The sequence below is a fragment of the Cyclopterus lumpus genome, chromosome 22, assembly GCF_009769545.1.
Source record: "Cyclopterus lumpus isolate fCycLum1 chromosome 22, fCycLum1.pri, whole genome shotgun sequence".
Taxonomy (NCBI): Eukaryota; Metazoa; Chordata; class Actinopteri; order Perciformes; family Cyclopteridae; genus Cyclopterus; species Cyclopterus lumpus.
The window spans coordinates 2,783,523-2,801,000 of record NC_046987.1 but is presented as its reverse complement, the minus strand read 5'-3'; the positions used below and the strand labels follow the sequence as shown (position 1 = coordinate 2,801,000).

Genomic DNA, 17,478 nt, shown 5'->3' with positions numbered 1-17,478 from the left:
AGGCCAGCTCATCCTCACTGGACCTACTGAGCTGAAGAAGTATCATTAGCTCAATATCTATAGGGGCAGATATTGTTATCAGCGGCCACAATCCATTCTTTGTGAATCAACCCTCAGTGTGCACTTTATTAATGCAGCCTAATCACACGGCCCTATAATCAATGATCACGCTCTAAGGTTCACTTTCTGTTGAAAGGTGCTGATTCAACAGACGTGTGACATTGTAACTTTCATAAAGGGAAGATGTGTTGCTTCAGCTTCAGCTAGGTGGACTCAATGAACGGGCGACTGTGGACAAAAGGACCTGAATACTGAAGAGAAGCACCACGTCACCTGGAAATATAGCAGTGGAATATGAAAACCAAAACACAGTTATACTAGTGCTGTATTGAACTCGCCTCTATAAGCACGTTAGGACACTGAGGAGCTCCAAATAGAGTGTGTGTGTGTGTGTGTGTGTGTGTGTCCCACTTCTTTGCCCTGACCCAGTTGTCTCGCCCATAGAGCGGACATACACACACCCTCGGGTGCCCTGCAGGCAGGTGGAAGGTGTCCTGGCCACGTTCCCTCCACCATCTGCTACTCCTGACCCCAGATCTGCCCTTTCCAATTAGGCCAGCCCATTAAGACCCTCTCCCCCCCACTTTGCATTCTGCCGCTTTGCTTCCCCCTCATTATTCAAGGAGTGAGTGAGTCTTCCTGTTGGACTAGAAACGAGACCGGCCGCCTGCAGTGACAGATTCTGAAGCCTGAGGCTGCTGACCGAGCGTCAGCATGGGAAGAGTTGGGGCTGGAAATGTGTCGACATCCCCAATATGACCAGCTATAGGATATGACTAATAACTAGGATTCTATAGGATATGACTAAAAACTAGGATTCTATAGGATATGACTAATAACTAAGATTCTAGCGCGGATGTAAATGCACTCATTGATTGATCTCAGAACATCATGCAGCCCTACTCCTCTTCTGTGGGTGTGAGTGTACTGACACACACACACACACACACACACACACACAGAGAGAGAGACACTCACTTTGTCATTCCAACCTTATTATGTGACTGCTGAGAGTCATGCAGCTATATATAGATGTCTATAGGACAGAGCGGCACCTAAACACACACACACACACACACACTCTCTTTTCCCTTCCCTCTGTTGTCGGACCAGTGAATGATGTCAGTGTGTTGACGTCTGGAGCCGACTGCTCCGATGTCCACTAACGACTGCGACGTGACATGGAGCGAACACAAAGCACACAGTAGTCACTCATCAACAGATCACATAAACGATATTTAAAAAGGGAGAATCCCGCTGTAGATGGCCACGGCAACCAACCCGTGGATGAATGAGAGGACACTGACACATAAAGAAAGAAAGACACAGAGGGGAAGATGAATGCACGTGACAGCGCTGTGAAGAAAGAGAAGGAATGACTGGATGACACCATGAACTGATGCGTACAGAAAGAAAAGTTAAATGTCATGAGTCGGATCATATGGACTCTGTAAGAACCAAAATAATAAATAATAAATAATAAAGTCTTCATACTCAACTAGGACCAAGATGAGCTGCTGGCTGAGGAACAAAGAGCTGCCCCTGAGCTCTCTTTGTTGAGCTGCTGGCATCACTACACAGCAGCACACTGCCACCTAGTGGATCCTCCACCACATCGACCTTCAGTTATTGAAGATGTATTCAGATAATTGACTTTGAGCTATTAAGAACTGCTCCACCACAAGAAGAATCACAGAAGTAATATCAGTAAAATGTACTTAAAGTAGAACAAATAAGCCCCATTATGCAGCAGAATGACTCCTGTCTTTGTTGTATTGATATATATTATAATATTATTGGATTATTATTATTGGATTATTATTATTACTGATGTGTGTATATATATATATATATAGATATATATGTATGAGCAACTGGTCCAAAGTCATAGCTGATATGGAAACAAATATGATTATTTATATTAATACATTAGATATACATACATACACGGATAATGTATAATACTACTTACTTAGCAAAAGTACAAACGCAATAAAAGATCAAATACTTTTTCTATGCTCACAAAAGGCTAATTTCTTACAAATCTGTGTTAGTGAGCACAAAATAATCCATAATCCATCCACCTGACATGTAACAAGATGCTGATCAAACGGAGCCCAATTAATAATGTCATTAATAATGAAAATGTGACCAAAGCAACCTCTTTGTAGTTTGTGAGGTTCCTCACTCAACACAATCCCACAGATGTCACATGACCACTGCATGCTGAGGTGGATGTGGAGGTCCTGGTCTGGTGGGGTCCCACGTGGGCTGCAGTTGCAATATATATATATATATATATATATATATATATATATATATATATATATATATATATATTTTAAGAAGAATAGATCATTGATATCAAGTGCCAACCTTCTGTGCCATAGTTGAGTAATTTATGGACATAATATTCAGGCTGAATCCAGCTTGTTTTATACTGGTTACATTACTTTGTCCCTGAAAGCAGCTTTAAGGTGCGTTCACTGTGCGTTGAACAGCAGGCCGCTGAGCCCCCACCCAGCTTGCTGACCGCCTGACAGAACCACAGAGTAGCTTAGTCCTTGTGGAGCTTTCAGCCATCGGCCCTGGTCTTCATCACAGTTTGCCCTGTTGTCATGGAGTTGACTCATCTCTCATCAAATCTATATTTAGATTGAGAAATAATCCTGTAAGATGGAATGAAAACCCTCTGGTCCTTTCTTTTAGGTGAAGCTGCCCTTCCCCGTGGACCACATCACCAACCTGCCACGCAACGACTTCCAGATCCTCATCAAGATGCACAAGCTGAACTCGGAGCAGCTGGAGTTCATCCACGACATCCGCCGACGCAGCAAAAACCGCATCGCCGCCCAGCGCTGTCGCAAGAGGAAGCTGGACTGCATCCAGAACCTGGAGGGCGAGATCCGCAAACTGGTACGAACACACACACACACACACACACACACACACAGGTCTCAAAGCTGCAGATCAAATATCAGACGACATCATTGATGCAACAGGTCTGGAGCGTCCAGTGTGTTGTAGCTTTGGTTGTCGTATACAGTAGAAAACCTTTTTGGGTGATGTAGCACACCCTCTGGTGGCCATGTTGGCCAACTCCTCAATCCCATCGTTGAGCAAGAAGGGCTTGCTGTCAACTTCCACATCATTGTGTTGAAGGGAAATGTCCCCAAGCAGGTATTATAATAAAGACTATCAATAAGGTGCAAAACCAAATGTGCACAGTGCCAGAAATGTAAACAGGCCAACTGTAAGCATAAACAGGTTAGCATTAAGTGTCATAAATATGGACTGGTTGATGGACAGGTTAATGGTAAGTGTCATAAACATTAACAAGTCGTTGGCGTAGAAGCAGAACTTAATGAAATGGATCGGCCCCATTTCTCACCAATACCCCGATCCAGCTACTAACTGTGTATCCGTATTGGATGGGGGGGGTCCCTGACCTCGGCGTCGCACTAGCGCTCCCTTTGTTCTTGGCAGGCGAGAGTCGGAAGTCGCACGGGCCGTAGAGGTGACATTCGGCCCGCTACCGGCCCCGGATGTGTTGAGGGCGTATGGTTTAAGATACTGCCGACATTAGAAAGACCATCCAGGAAGTCCCGTTTGAAGTTAAAAAGTAGTAATGGGTTGTTCATATTGCAAAGTAATCACACAAGAATGTGTGTGAACGTCCAGTGCCCGGGCCAAAGGTCGAGTCAGGGTGGACACAGCGCTCACTGGAGGAGCCCGGCTGATTGTCGTATGACCCACAGGTGTGCGAGAAGGAGAAGCTGCTGGGCGAGCGCAACCAGCTGAAGGTGTGCATGTCGGAGCTGTGGCAGAACCTCTCCTTCCTCTCCCAGCAAGTGTGCGGGGACGGGACACCTCCCGTCTCCGCCAGCATCGACCTCACGTCCAACCCGCCGTCGCCGTCTTCTGACGAGGGCTCGAGGTCACCCGCGTCTCCACAAGGCGATACGGGGCGTCTGTCCGACGGGGGTCCCGGTCAGGGGGGCCTGGAGGAGTCAGGGCTCGGGCAGGAGAACCCCGAGTGTCCACTGGAGCTGGGATCCACAGAGGAGGTATGTAGCCCAACCGTGACAGTGGATTTCTGTCAGGAAATGACTGAGAAATGTACAACAGAGGAGCAGAAGAGACACAGCTGCACTTAGCGTCTGGTGGCAGTACTGCTCTTGATCTTTAAAGTCTTTTTTTTTCTTCTTCCTTTTTTTGTAATGGATGACACAAGCGTTGTCTTATCAGCAATACTGTTCAACAGGTATTTTTGGACTGGAGATAAAACAGAAGCACTGGCAGCTTTCTTTCTTTCTGTGTCTCATCCTGACTTTTCTTCCTGTCAGCTTCCCGTCCTCTCTCGTGCATCATGGGAGGTTAAACTCAGGAATCCCTCAGAATGTTCAGTAGTGTCCCCGTTAACATGTACATGCACTTTGCTTTACAGTCCTGTGGCACCTTGATAAGTACTGTGGTTCTTACAATTGATTTGTAGTCAATATAAGTAAGCAATATATAAGCAAATCATTCTAATAATAATTTAAGTTTCAGCGCTTCTGGTTCACTAAAGCAGTGGTCGTGTAGGTAAATATGCTTATTCCCTTTCTTTCTGAGAGTGAGATGTTGTGATGGTTTTCAATCTCGCGTCTGTGTGTTAAGTACGAAGGTGGAGACAGGACATGGTTAGCCTAGCTTAGCATAAAGCATGGAAGCTAGGTGAAACAGCTAGCCCGGCTCCATCTAAAGGGAAACAAACAACATGTTTATTTTGTGTGTGTGTGTGTGTGTGTGTATGTATGTGTATATATATATATATATATATATATATATATATATATATATATAAATATATATATATATATATATAAATATATATATATATATAAATATATATATATATATACACACACACTTATATATAAGTTCTTTCCACGACTGTAGTTCTTTTCTTTCCACGACTGTAGTTCTTTTCTTTCCACGACTGTAGTTCTTTTCTTTCCACGACTGTAGTTCTTTTCTTTCCACGACTGTAGTTCTTTTCTTTCCACGACTGTAGTTCTTTCCACCAAGAGGGAGACGTTTTGTTTTGGCACACAGAATTTCCTGAATCTCTGAGAAGAAAAGTGCAACTCGGAGGCCAACCCTGTCAGCAACTCGGTTGCGTATGATTACGGTCTGAGCAGAATGCCGTGTTCGTGGCACAAGACTTGAGCAGCGGTGACCATTCACTGTTGTTTGCCGACTATAAATGTATCTCGGCTAACCACGTCTCAACTCCTCTATCCATTCTTTTTACCTCACTCTCAGAATGAAAGTAAATGGGTCTATATGTTATATAGTTTTGAACTAATCCTTTGAATTATTAACTATATGGTACACCATCAAACAGCGTACTTTTTGTCACTTAACATTCTAAGTGATCTCGTAGTTGTTGAGGGACACAGGACTTTAAAGTAAAATGTTACCAAAGGTGTGTATTTGTAATATTTTACATTAGATGAAATGGTCAAATGAACTCATTATGCAAAGTTTCTTTTGTCAAACTTCACTTGTACTTTTTCTTGTACTCAGATGGACATTTCTACACAATTCTCTCTCTGCCTTTTTTTCATATGTGCGCTAAGAGACAGAAGGACATTACAAAGTTGAAGCACTGCCCGGCACCTCCAAGAGGCGACAGCGGGCATCGAACAAACGCATCGCGACGAGCCCGTCACTGGGTGTCCAAATAGATTAAAGGACCACACCGGTGTCAGTTTCACATTCCTGCTGCCCGTTTTCCAGAGCATGCTGTTGTGTTTTTAGTTCGAGCTTGCTGGATCATTCTGTCATTTCTGCTTTTGTTTCCTAAGTTTCACACACAGTTTATCAAACTAGGTGATGCTTTATTTTACGGGTTCCTAGTTTCCCAAAAATGTCCAACCAAAGAACTGTTGTTCAATTGGTACACATTCTTTCAAATTCACTTAATTAGTTGTGTAACTTTCTTCACCAAAGCAAACACAAATATAGACATGTAGTTTCATCAAACTGATTTACGATATTTTGTTAAAACTGATCTCAGGTCATTTTCCAGTCATTAAGATTTTAGCAGGTCCAACAAGGAAATGTCTCTGGGAAATGAAAAGCCCAACTGTGTTACTGACATCATTTCCTGGCTCTTTAAAAACTAAATAAATGAGGATTTGCCATAGACTGTATGTAAAGATGGACACATGACAGCTGTGAAAAAGTGAAGCCAAAAACATCTGGATCGCCCCCTGGTGGCTTACAGCAGTGCAGGTCATAAACCCCGCCCCTCCCTCCTCAAGTACACTGCTAATTAATTATTCCCAAAGATGGTGTCTGTTATTTAGTCACCACGCTGATTTTTGGTTTTGATGAGTTGTTTCTTGCAATAAAAAGGGGGTAAGCCCCCCAACCACATCATAATCTCAAGAGGGCAGCCTCCATATGTGGGATATTTTGGCTTCTTTTTTGGTACAGTGGGAGGAAAGGTGTTATCCATCTTAATATACAGTCTACATTATCTCTAATTCCTCTTTTCTATCAATTCTATAAGAATTACGGGACCCTAAATGAAGTGTTACCTGAAAACGTTCTCACATTGGGACTATGATCCAAATATCAACACATAATATTCACTCTGATGGTTTTCCTGTCTCATGCAGCCTCCTAGTTGATTTGTACATTATGTATTAGTATAGAAACATTTCATGCTGTGGAAAATGGATGGTCGCCATGTAAAGCACACACGGTCCATGTTAAATGGGCTCCAGTTAAAACCCACCGGTGTGGTCATTTAAAGAACAGCTTAAACAAATCATAAGTGCTCTTTTTGTCCTGTTTATTTGTTGTCTTAAAAGTAGTTAGAATTTAGTGTTTGTACTTATGATAATTATGTATTTAGCTGCACTGTTCTTGTATTGTACATAAGACAAATATCCCCACTAAAAGTATTTGGTACTGTATGTCGGTGCAAGACATACACGGTATGTGAATATGTTTGAACCCGAAGCAAAAGGATCAATCTCTACTTCCAAACCAGTATCCCTAATAGAGTTCGCCGTGGAGCGAACACTCTGGCACCGTATTGATTTAGGGAGATGCCAAATTCATCTGCAGCGTGAAAGTCGATGGCGAGGCACGTGGCAGTGGTGAGTGCTGCTGCTGGCCTCGCAGCGCTGTACGTCCGCGGCGCCGCAGCGCCGGATGTGTTCGGGCTTCTTTTGTCCACCAGGGTCGAGGGGTCACTCGGCACAGGAAGGTCAAACTACAAAGAAAAACAAGCAATCGGCAATAACTCATTGCACTTGAGTTTTTTCCAGAAATGTGTGATTTTGTGAACTCCTGGTTTTGAAAATCAGTGGGATCTATTGACTTGTATTCCACGTGGATATATGTGATGGCAGCTTGTGATTGTGCTTGCCAACCTTGGTCTCATCAGACTGCGCTAGATGCTCAGCTGACTTTCATCCACTTTCATTCCTCAATGTGAACTTGTTAATTTATTTATTTGGACTCTTGTTTGGGGGGTCGGGTGTAGAGGAAATTGCATAGATGTTAGATGTAGGTTGCAACCCTTTCTTAGTTTGTTAATGGTTGTAATTTTTTATTTTATTTTTATTGTTGCCAATTTTCATATGAAAATAAGTCTTCATTTACAAGTCACACATGTACTTACTTGAGTTAATTTTTAAAGAGGTGTGAGTATGTTTACAATTTTTGTGTATTACATTTTTGTTTTTGTACAAATATAACTGAAAATTAAGTTGAATAGAACAGCTGGTAAAGCTTTTTTTAAATTTGTTTTTTTTACATTTACATAAGTTAAAAAGTGTTGATGAATTTGTGAGAAAAGTGCAGCTACAATTTCTTGCCTTAGAGGTTCCAGAGGCCAAACTATCTGGTGAGGGATGATGGGGCAGTGATGCAACTTCTGTCACCTTTATCGGACTCTTTGTTTCACGGTCCATGGAGCGGTCTATGGAGCGGTCTATGGAGCGGTCTATGGAGCGGTCTATGGAGCGGTTCATGGAGCTGTTCATGGAGCGGTCTATGGAGCTGTTCATGGAGCGGTCTATGGAGCGGTCTATGGAGCGGTCTATGGAGCGGTCTATGGAGCGGTCTATGAAGCGGTCTATGGAGCGGTCTATGGAGCGGTCTATGGAGCGGTTCATGGAGCGGTCTATGGAGCGGTTCATGGAGCGGTCTATGGAGCGGTCTATGGAGCGGTCTATGAAGCGGTCTATGGAGCGGTCTATGGAGCGGTCTATGGAGCGGTCTATGGAGCGGTTCATGGAGCGGTCTATGGAGCGGTTCATGGAGCGGTCTATGGAGCGGTTCATGGAGCGGTCTATGAAGCGGTCTATGGAGCGGTCTATGGAGCGGTCTATGGAGCGGTCTATAGAGCGGTCTATGGAGCGGTTCATGGAGCGGTCCATGGATCGGTCCATGGAGCGGTCCATGGAGCGGTCCATGGAGCGGTCCATGGAGCGGTTCATGGAGCGGTCCAGTCCACAGACACACAGACCCGAAGGGATGGATGGGTATTCAATACGCTCCTCTGTGTGACCAGTGAGACCATAGTGAGACCAGCCATGTACACCCCCCACCCCACCCCTCTGGAAATATGGAGACCCAACAGTCCAATATGTCAATAAACAAATTAAATAAATAATACTATTAATAAATACAGACAGAATATGTAATATAGCCATGAAATAATTATATAAAGTATTGCGTAGAAGAACTTTCAAGTAATAATACAAAAGAATTATGGAAAAAGAGATTCTAAATTCTAAAAAACAAAAGGGTTTGGATTGTTTCACAATTTCCTGGCCACATTATACATTTGCACGTATTTATTCATATGAATATTTGTTGTTTATTTATTTAATATTGACCACTATGGGTCCCCACATGCTCTTGTAGGTGTCACCAAGGAATAAACCGTAATAGAGGACCAACCGTTTTAAAGAATAAAATGTACTTAATGGACTCATTGAAGGCTGCATTTCAGAGATGTGATCAATCTGATTCAAGCTGAGGACAATATTCCTCATGTATGGAATGGGATTAGTGAAAATAACATTTTGAATTCTGAAGAGTAGTCACTTGTTGTCATTTTAAGGAAAAAGTCTGAGTTTGAGGAAAAGATGTCTGATCAGAAGTCTGACATTAATGCTGAAACGATTACTTATTAATGAATTAATCTCAGAACTAATTGGCCTTTATCCTCTTCATTACATCAGATGTCTCCAGCAGAAATATATGACGTGTTAGTAACAGTGACAGCAGAGCAATTCTTTTGTTCCCTGTTTGAATATAAAAATGTATTTACTTTCTATTGCTGCCTGCCATAAAGCACACTCTTAATCTCTGAATTATGCTTCAGTACGGTACAAACAAGACCTCGTAATATTGTGCAGTGATGCGATGCAGACGTGTTGGCTAAAGGAAACCCGACTTTAACAACAGTTTGAAGCATCTGCAGCTGGACTGAAATAGATGAAAAGCAAAGACATGTTTACACTGGAGGGAAGACAGTATGCTGACATATTAATATGACGTGACATGGTTATATCACGTGTCAACAGACGTGGGACTGAATAGTCTGAATAGTCAATTACGTCACTGTAACTGCTTAAGTGTCCAACTTTCCAACGTCTCTTGAATGCACCTCCAATGTAGGCACAGTTATTGTTTGAACCATGAGCAGTGGTTATCAGGGAAGACCTTTTCCTTTAAGTATTTAGTAAAGACAATACATGGTGGCAGAAGTACTTATTTAATCCAATCTGTTTACAGAATGCGTTAATCTTGAATCTCAGATTGTGATTTCTTTTTTTAATCTCAGTCGAACGGACTGTAAGCACTTATCTACCTGGATAATTCAGCATACCTCGTCTTATGGGTAAGGACTGTATGATAGACATGTAGACGGTTTCTGTGGCGTTGTTTCAAACTTTCTACAGTGGTTACTTCATTGTATTTGTAGATTTTGGTGAGCCATTTTTACGTGTTCCTTTTTTTATTTGAGAACCTGCAACATGACTGTTAAATGCAGATTAAGCATTTTCCATTTCCTTTTTTTTTTATCTTTGAATGTTCAAATGACTTGTGTTTTGTTTCGATTACTTTGTAAATATTGTGCAACATGTCATGTTTTGTTTATTTGATATGAAAATGGTTTTAAAGAAGAAGAAAAAAAACATTTTGTCTAGGCGATTTTTCTCTTGAGAAATAAAACAAAAAGCATGATAATTCTACGGTGTGTGTGTGTGTGTGTGTGTGGATTCTGGTTCAATATCTGGTGACAAAATGATCTCTGTTTTGTTAAGAAGCATTTTAATCTGAATACAATATAAAGTATCATAAGCTCCCACGAACTGGCCGTATATAAATGACTATAAACAGATGCACACAGATTCTAACCAAGTCTTCAAATTAGAAAAAGTGTTTCAGGCACACAAAGTCTGTGTTACAGAAGCAAACAGATGCTCTGAGGAGGTCGCTCCATAATCCATTGCATCAGCGACATGGAAAGATGTCCACATAAAAAAAAGAAGGTACAATCCTTTCATCCTCTCAGTTCCCACATGTAGACGTTCTAAGGTGCTTCAATTCCCAAACCTTCTGGGCTTTGGCACCGACGGTCTCACGGCTCCGGGCCCCGTGTGACTTCTGAATCGATGTTGAAGGCTGGATACACTGATAAAGTTTGTGGAACACAGTGCTGGAGCCACGCCGCCTCACTTCTTCATGATAGAGGAGATATCCAGAAACATGCTCTGAGAAAGACAAGAGCACAGCTTGGATTTAGACACAACACACGGGATACCTGCTGTGCAGGGAGGATAACATCTGTCCAGTATCACTACTTAGAGCTGGGGCTGCAAATCTTCTCATATTGTTGAAAATGTCATCACATCCCAACAGGAATCAATGAATCAAATGCACCTGTGGCTGTAACAAGCTAGGTAGACATCCCGTCCAATCACTAATGATTGGACGGGATGTCTACCTATCTCTTGACTTACCTGCCTGTTGACCTGCCTGTTGACCTGCCTGTTGACCTGCCTGTTGACCTACCTACCTGTTGACCTACCTACCTGTTGACCTACCTCCTGTTGACCTGCCTGCCTGTTGATCTACCTCCTGTTGACCTGCCTGTTGACCTACCTGCCTGTTGACCTACCTCCTGTTGACCTACCTACCTGTTGACCTACCTCCTGTTGATCTACCTACCTGTTGACCTACCTCCTGTTGACCTGCCTGTTGAACTACCTGCCTGTTGACCTACCTCCTGTTGACCTACCTCCTGTTGACCTACCTCCTGTTGACCTACCTGCCTGTTGACCTACCTCCTGTTGACCTACCTCCTGTTGACCTACCACTTGTTGACCTACCTACCTGTTGACCTACCTCCTGTTGACCTGCCTGTTGACCTACCTGCCTGTTGACCTACCTCCTGTTGACCTGCCTGTTGACCTACCTCCTGTTGACCTGCCTGTTGAACTACCTGCCTGTTGACCTACCTGCCTGTTGACCTACCTCCTGTTGACCTACCTCCTGTTGACCTACCTCCTGTTGACCTACCTGCCTGTTGACCTACCTCCTGTTGACCTACCTGCCTGTTGACCTACCTCCTGTTGACCTACCTCCTGTTGACCTACCTGCCTGTTGACCTACCTGCCTGTTGACCTACCTCCTGTTGACCTACCTGCCTGTTGACCTACCTCCTGTTGACCTACCTGCCTGTTGATCTACCTCCTGTTAATCTACCTGCCTGTTGACCTACCTGCCTGTTGACCTACCTCCTGTTGACCTACCTGCCTGTTGATCTACCTCCTGTTGACCTACCTGCCTGTTGACCTACCTCCTGTTGACCTACCTGCATGTTGACCTACCTCCTGTTGACCTACCTCCTGTTGACCTACCACTTGTTGACCTACCTACCTGTTGACCTACCTCCTGTTGACCTACCTGCCTGTTGACCTACCTCCTGTTGACCTACCTCCTGTTGACCTACCTGCCTGTTGACCTACCTGCCTGTTGACCTACCTCCTGTTGACCTACCTGCCTGTTGACCTACCTCCTGTTGACCTACCTGCCTGTTGATCTACCTCCTGTTAATCTACCTGCCTGTTGACCTACCTGCCTGTTGACCTACCTCCTGTTGACCTACCTGCCTGTTGATCTACCTCCTGTTGACCTACCTGCCTGTTGACCTACCTCCTGTTGACCTACCTGCCTGTTGACCTACCTCCTGTTGACCTACCTGACTGTTGACCTACCTCCTGTTGACCTACCTCCTGTTAATCTACCTGCCTGTTGACCTACCTGCCTGTTGACCTACCTCCTGTTGACCTACCTGCCTGTTGACCTACCTCCTGTTAATCTACCTGCCTGTTGACCTACCTGCCTGTTGACCTACCTCCTGTTGACCTACCTGCCTGTTGACCTACCTCCTGTTGACCTACCTCCTGTTGATCTACCTCCTGTTGACCTACCTGCCTATCTGCCTGCACTCTGCCGACGGCCTCATTGCTCCTCTTCTACAAGCTACAGCCATGTAGGTGGTTTACATTCATAATGATAATTTGGAGCTAATGGCTTTGGAGGGAGGCCCGAAGGGCTTTCAGTGATGTGGAGCTATAGTGCTGCTAGCTACTTTAATTACATTGTACTCTTGCTAGGTTTATCAACGTTAACAACTCTAGAAATAATAAGTACACCGAATATTTTTCGAGTGAACATTTCTGTAAAATGTTCTCATCTGGGAACAAAGAATGATGAATACATCCATATTGGTACTCCTTCTAAAATGAAAGAAAAAACACTGCAGTATACATACATATTCTGTAAAAACGTTGTTGATGATGGAACAATAAATGTGGCAATAATATGAAATCCATGAAGCGCAGCTGAGGTCATGAATAAGAAAAGAAAATGGCTAAGAGCAATTGGAGGTGCATTATCATTAATTTATTAACGGAACAACATTTAAGTGTCAAACACTGTTTATTAATTCATTAATTTGATTTCAAATGTCAATTTTGAAGAAACTTTGTTATAAATGGTTTCATTTTTACATGGAAGAAATTTGGATCACATTTCAGTATTATTTATGTTATTATTAATTGTTTATTCATATTTTTTTATTTTAAGCTGTCTGATCTTATACAATAAACATTATTCAATTCTATTTAGTATTGTCAGTTCTGTCTAATTCCAGTATGATTGCAATGCCTCCGTCTATTTGCTTTATCTGAAGCTGTAGCCGTTTGATTTGGTCACATGACTCCAAGAGACAGCCAATGTGTCCAAATCAACAGACATGATGTGTTACCTCTTTCTCTCCCCAAAACACTGATTCATATCTTCTGCTGCCACTTTCTCGTTGACTTCTCTTCCTTAGTGACTGCTTATCAAATATGTTCATGTTTCATATTCTGGCCAAATTAGTTGGCTTAGTGGATGAAATGCTTATCTTCAAAACTCTACCAGTAAGCAAGTGACTTATTTGATAGTACAGTGGCAAAAGCTCCAGGATTCATACATATAACTCTTAGGCTCTAGGCACCAAAGGCAGATGAAACCATATTCGGACACATGAGGAACATCTCTGCTCTTTACTTGCCATTGACATTCTTCGTCCCCCGGCAGGCGGCATCATCGGCATGTCTCCCTGCAGGGAGCCCAGTTCATCTGACTCCTCTGAGGTATGTAAGGAAAGGCTAGTGGAGCCACTGATGGAGGACAAGCTCTCAGACGGTGGCCTGATCATGAAGCTGGTCTTCCTGGGGTTGGATATCAGGACTTCGCTCTGCATTGACTCCCTTCGCTTGTCCTCATCCAGGTCTCTGAGAGCGCCGGGCCTTAAGGTGCTCGTGGACAGTAGAGCTTCCAAATGGCTGGGGTGAGGACGCTCTCCCTCATGGGGATCCGCATGATGGCTTGTTGCACTTCCCTCCACATTTGACACAACAGAAGCCCAGGCAAGATGATGGCCCACCATAGTTTTGCGGACTTCTGGACCTTCATGTGTTTGGGGGGCTTGCATTGCAAAGTTCTGGCCAGACCTGTGTGGCATCCTAGGTTCGGGACAGATATAGCTGGTCTGACTGTGACCCAGATAGGCTAAGCTGTTGTGTCTTGGTGCATCCTGGTTGGCTTTGAGCCCAGTGTTGTAATATGGAGGCTTCATGTCCGCCTCTGGAATCACTTTGAAGGTCTGAGTCAAAGGCCCGTTGTGAGGTGATACATTACTCATTACACAAAGGTGTGGTAAGGACTTCTTCTTAGACTTGTAAATCAAGCTGTCATCTTCCGTGTACCTCTCTCCATACAGTGTCTGTTTGATTTTCCTGATGCCCAGGTGGGATATTTCCAGAATGTTGAGGAACAGTGACACACCAGCAATCGCGATCATAAAAACCATGAAGATGGTCTTCTCTGTGGGCCTGGAGATGTAACAGTCTACACTGTTGGGGCAAGGTAGCCTCTCACACCGATAGAGGGGCTCCAGTTGGACACCATAAAGTATATACTGGCCCAGGATGAAGCAGACCTCCACCACAGAGCGTGTAAGGATATGGATGATGTAGGTTCTCAACAGAGAGCCTCTGAGAGGAGCCTTCTTCACCCTCCTCTGCTCGTCCAGCCTCCTCAGCTCCCTCTCCATGCGCTTATGTTCGTCCAAGGCCAACTCAACCTCGTCCAGCTCCTCCTTCAGCTGGGCCCGTCTGCGGTGGCGCTCCTTCTCCAGTGCTCGCATGCAGTAGAGGGCATGGCCCATGTAGACCAACGATGGCGCAGAGACAAAGATGACCTGCAGGACCCAGAAGCGTATGAGGGAGATGGGGAAGGCACGGTCGTAGCAGACCGCCTTGCAGCCTGGCTGGTCAGTGTTGCAGACAAACTCTGACTGCTCGTCGTCCCATACGTCCTCAGCAGCCGCACCCAGGATCAGCATACGGAAGATGAAGAGTATGGTAAGCCAGATCTTGCCTACGATAGTGGAATGAATGTGGACCTCTTCTAGGATGCTGCCCAGCAGGTTCCAGTCACCCATGGTCAGCGTCTCTCCACTTCACTGACACATGTCCTCAAACTGTGGAGACACAGCATGCACAAAACAAACTACATATTAAATATGTTTTCACTATGAAATTCTAAAGGATAAAAGGATTTATTTTTGTACAAGCGCTATTGATTGTAACAACATTGAGATGACTAAGTTCTCTGGACACAGCAACCTCACAACAAATGACTCAAGCAGCAGTCAGAGGATCAGACAGGTTGCAAAGGAGGTGACAGATTGCAGACTTTACCTTTGGTGCAGCAGTAATGCCGCTATTAATACCTGCACAGGAAAACACAAAGGTGTGCATAACTTCTGTAAATTCAAGCAAAGAGTTTGCTTGTAAGCTGCTGTGGATGTTTACAACAGACAGTTTATGTTGTAATTTTACCATTTGCATACATTTTGTATCTCTGGATGTCCAACTGCTTGTATTGGTTGCACCTATGTTCATCAATATTGTGGCGTCCCAAGATCGAAGAGGAATCCATTTGGTGATTGCCGATGGTGACCAGATCAATGAAAGTATATATATATATATATATATATATATATATATATATATGTATATATGTGTGTTTAAGTACCCCAGCAATCCTTCAAAGAATAAGGTTGGCGTTGTATGTTTTTAGAATCCAATGAAAAGACTTCCCTACCTTGTCAATGGTTCTCAACATTAAGCCCACTGGCCCAGTATGTATTGGGATGCATAGTGGACCAATCAGCAAACTGAGCGGGGTGTTTAGCTGTTCATGAAAAACTCCTCAAATCTTCCAAAGATCACAAATAGCAATCCCAATGAGTTACTTGAATTTTCCAGTTCTCAAATTGCAGCGGCCACTGACATCCTAGCAAGTGGTGAGCTCGTCCAATCAGCTAGAGCAGGGTCCATGTTGATGTCTGACTGAAGGAGATAACTGTCAATCATGATTTGTACAGCCTACACAGAAATGAGCAAAAGTCTGGTTGGACCAAAGAGAAGAAGAGAGAAGTCAAACTGGTCTGGCATTGAGACGCAACTTCATTACAACAAAGTGGAAAATGCATTTCTTGGAAAATTAAGATGAAATCTCTAAGAAAGTGAATTAGTTATGTTTGAGGCTTTTTATTTAAGACATTCAATCAAAAGGGTTTGATTTGCATACATGGCTTGTACTATACCCCAGTATAGATTACCACCATGGCTGCTGCTTCATTATTCAGTCAATGGAGCAGCTCCAGAAGTCATCGCTGGATGACATCACAACAGTCTGGGTTTCAGAGACGCTTGTTTTGAAAAGATCACGATTTCATGACTCCAATGATTTTATTGTACCGCTGACATTTGAACCACAGTGGTTCTTTTTTAAGGCCTTAATAAAATGTAATCGCAGCATTGGTGACGCAATCATTGGAGCTTCGTGACCCTCTGATCAAATGATGTCCTTGCCATTACCAGCACCTACTTTTTGGTGTGCATTCCACAGACAACCCATGCTGATACAGAGGCTTTTAAACATGCATCCAGTGCTATAGAACATAACATGCACATTCTATGTGCAAAATGAAATGCACCAAGTCTGGTTTCTCTGTTAGAAGGCCAGTAATTCATCATTAACTTTACAATATCAAATACAAGTATGGCATTTACAATTACAATTCAAGCCATCTGAGCAAACGTCCCACACGAGTCATTCCTGGACCAATAGGTTGCACAAATGGGAACATGACATGACAGCAAATGACTCGATGAATCAACCATTTCAGCAGCACTTACATATCACTGGTATGTGCTCCCTCTTTGCCTCTTGATGCACCTCATCATGTTTATGAAAGCATCCTAGGAATAGACAGTGTCCGTATGGCTACCCCATGGAGGTGTTTGATGATCCTCTTGTGCCGGTCCCAAACTCCAGTCCACATCCCTCTGCTCTCCTCTGGCTCTGTGTTGTTGTGTGTGCTGTGAGTTTGGAGTGCTCTCCCGTGTGACATGCAGGCTTCACAGGATGTGAGCATCGATTGCCTCCCGTCGGGACAATGTCCCCACACCCACGCCTCCCTGGTCCCATGCCAGCAGTGCCAACTCCAACCAGTGCCATCAATATCAGTCTCTCTGGCTGAGGGACTGATATTTGTTTGTGGCTGGTCCTTCTCATAGGGCCCGATTCTGGTGCCCCGCAACATAAACTGTACATTTTATGAAATGAATATGATAAGATTAAATGAACTATGTACTCAGAAGGTCTCCATGTTTTGGTCATGTTTACTGATTTTATGTGAACTGTTTACTGGGAGTTTGGAAATGACGTTAATCTCCCAAAAACATTGAAATAGTAATAAAGAGCTCCATA

At 43.6% G+C, this 17,478-nt stretch overlaps 2 protein-coding genes across 2 annotated transcripts in view; one reads left to right on the top strand and one right to left on the bottom strand.

The window, feature by feature from the left end:
* bach2a (BTB and CNC homology 1, basic leucine zipper transcription factor 2a) overlaps nucleotides 1-4,832 on the top strand; it is a 34,563-nt gene extending 29,731 nt beyond the window's left edge. Inside the window, exons 4-5 of the mRNA XM_034563554.1 lie at nucleotides 2,770-2,976; nucleotides 3,819-4,832. Of these exons, the coding sequence (XP_034419445.1) occupies nucleotides 2,770-2,976; nucleotides 3,819-4,217 (606 nt within the window). The 3' untranslated portion in view covers nucleotides 4,218-4,832. The remainder of the gene's footprint in view (nucleotides 1-2,769; nucleotides 2,977-3,818) is intronic.
* A 5,567-nt stretch (nucleotides 4,833-10,399) lies between these two features.
* cx52.7 (connexin 52.7) lies at nucleotides 10,400-17,137 on the bottom strand. The gene is made up of 3 exons (XM_034563604.1): nucleotides 16,905-17,137; nucleotides 13,706-15,178; nucleotides 10,400-10,853 (listed from the first exon to the last, which is right to left on the bottom strand). Exons 2-3 carry the CDS (start codon nucleotides 15,137-15,139, stop codon nucleotides 10,815-10,817), a joined length of 1,473 nt encoding a protein of 490 aa, XP_034419495.1. The 5' UTR covers nucleotides 15,140-15,178; nucleotides 16,905-17,137; the 3' UTR covers nucleotides 10,400-10,814.
* Between the last annotated feature and the right edge of the window lie 341 nt (nucleotides 17,138-17,478).

Bases quoted from the DNA above. Each gene is read 5' to 3' on its own strand.
- cx52.7 (XM_034563604.1), bottom strand. From the start codon at position 15,139: ATGGGTGACTGGAACCTGCTGGGCAGCATCCTAGAAGAGGTCCACATT. The intron at 10,854-13,705 runs GCAAGTAAAGAG...TGTCTTTCTCAG, and splicing joins GGGGACGAAGAATGTCAATG to AGCATGTTTCTGGATATCTC.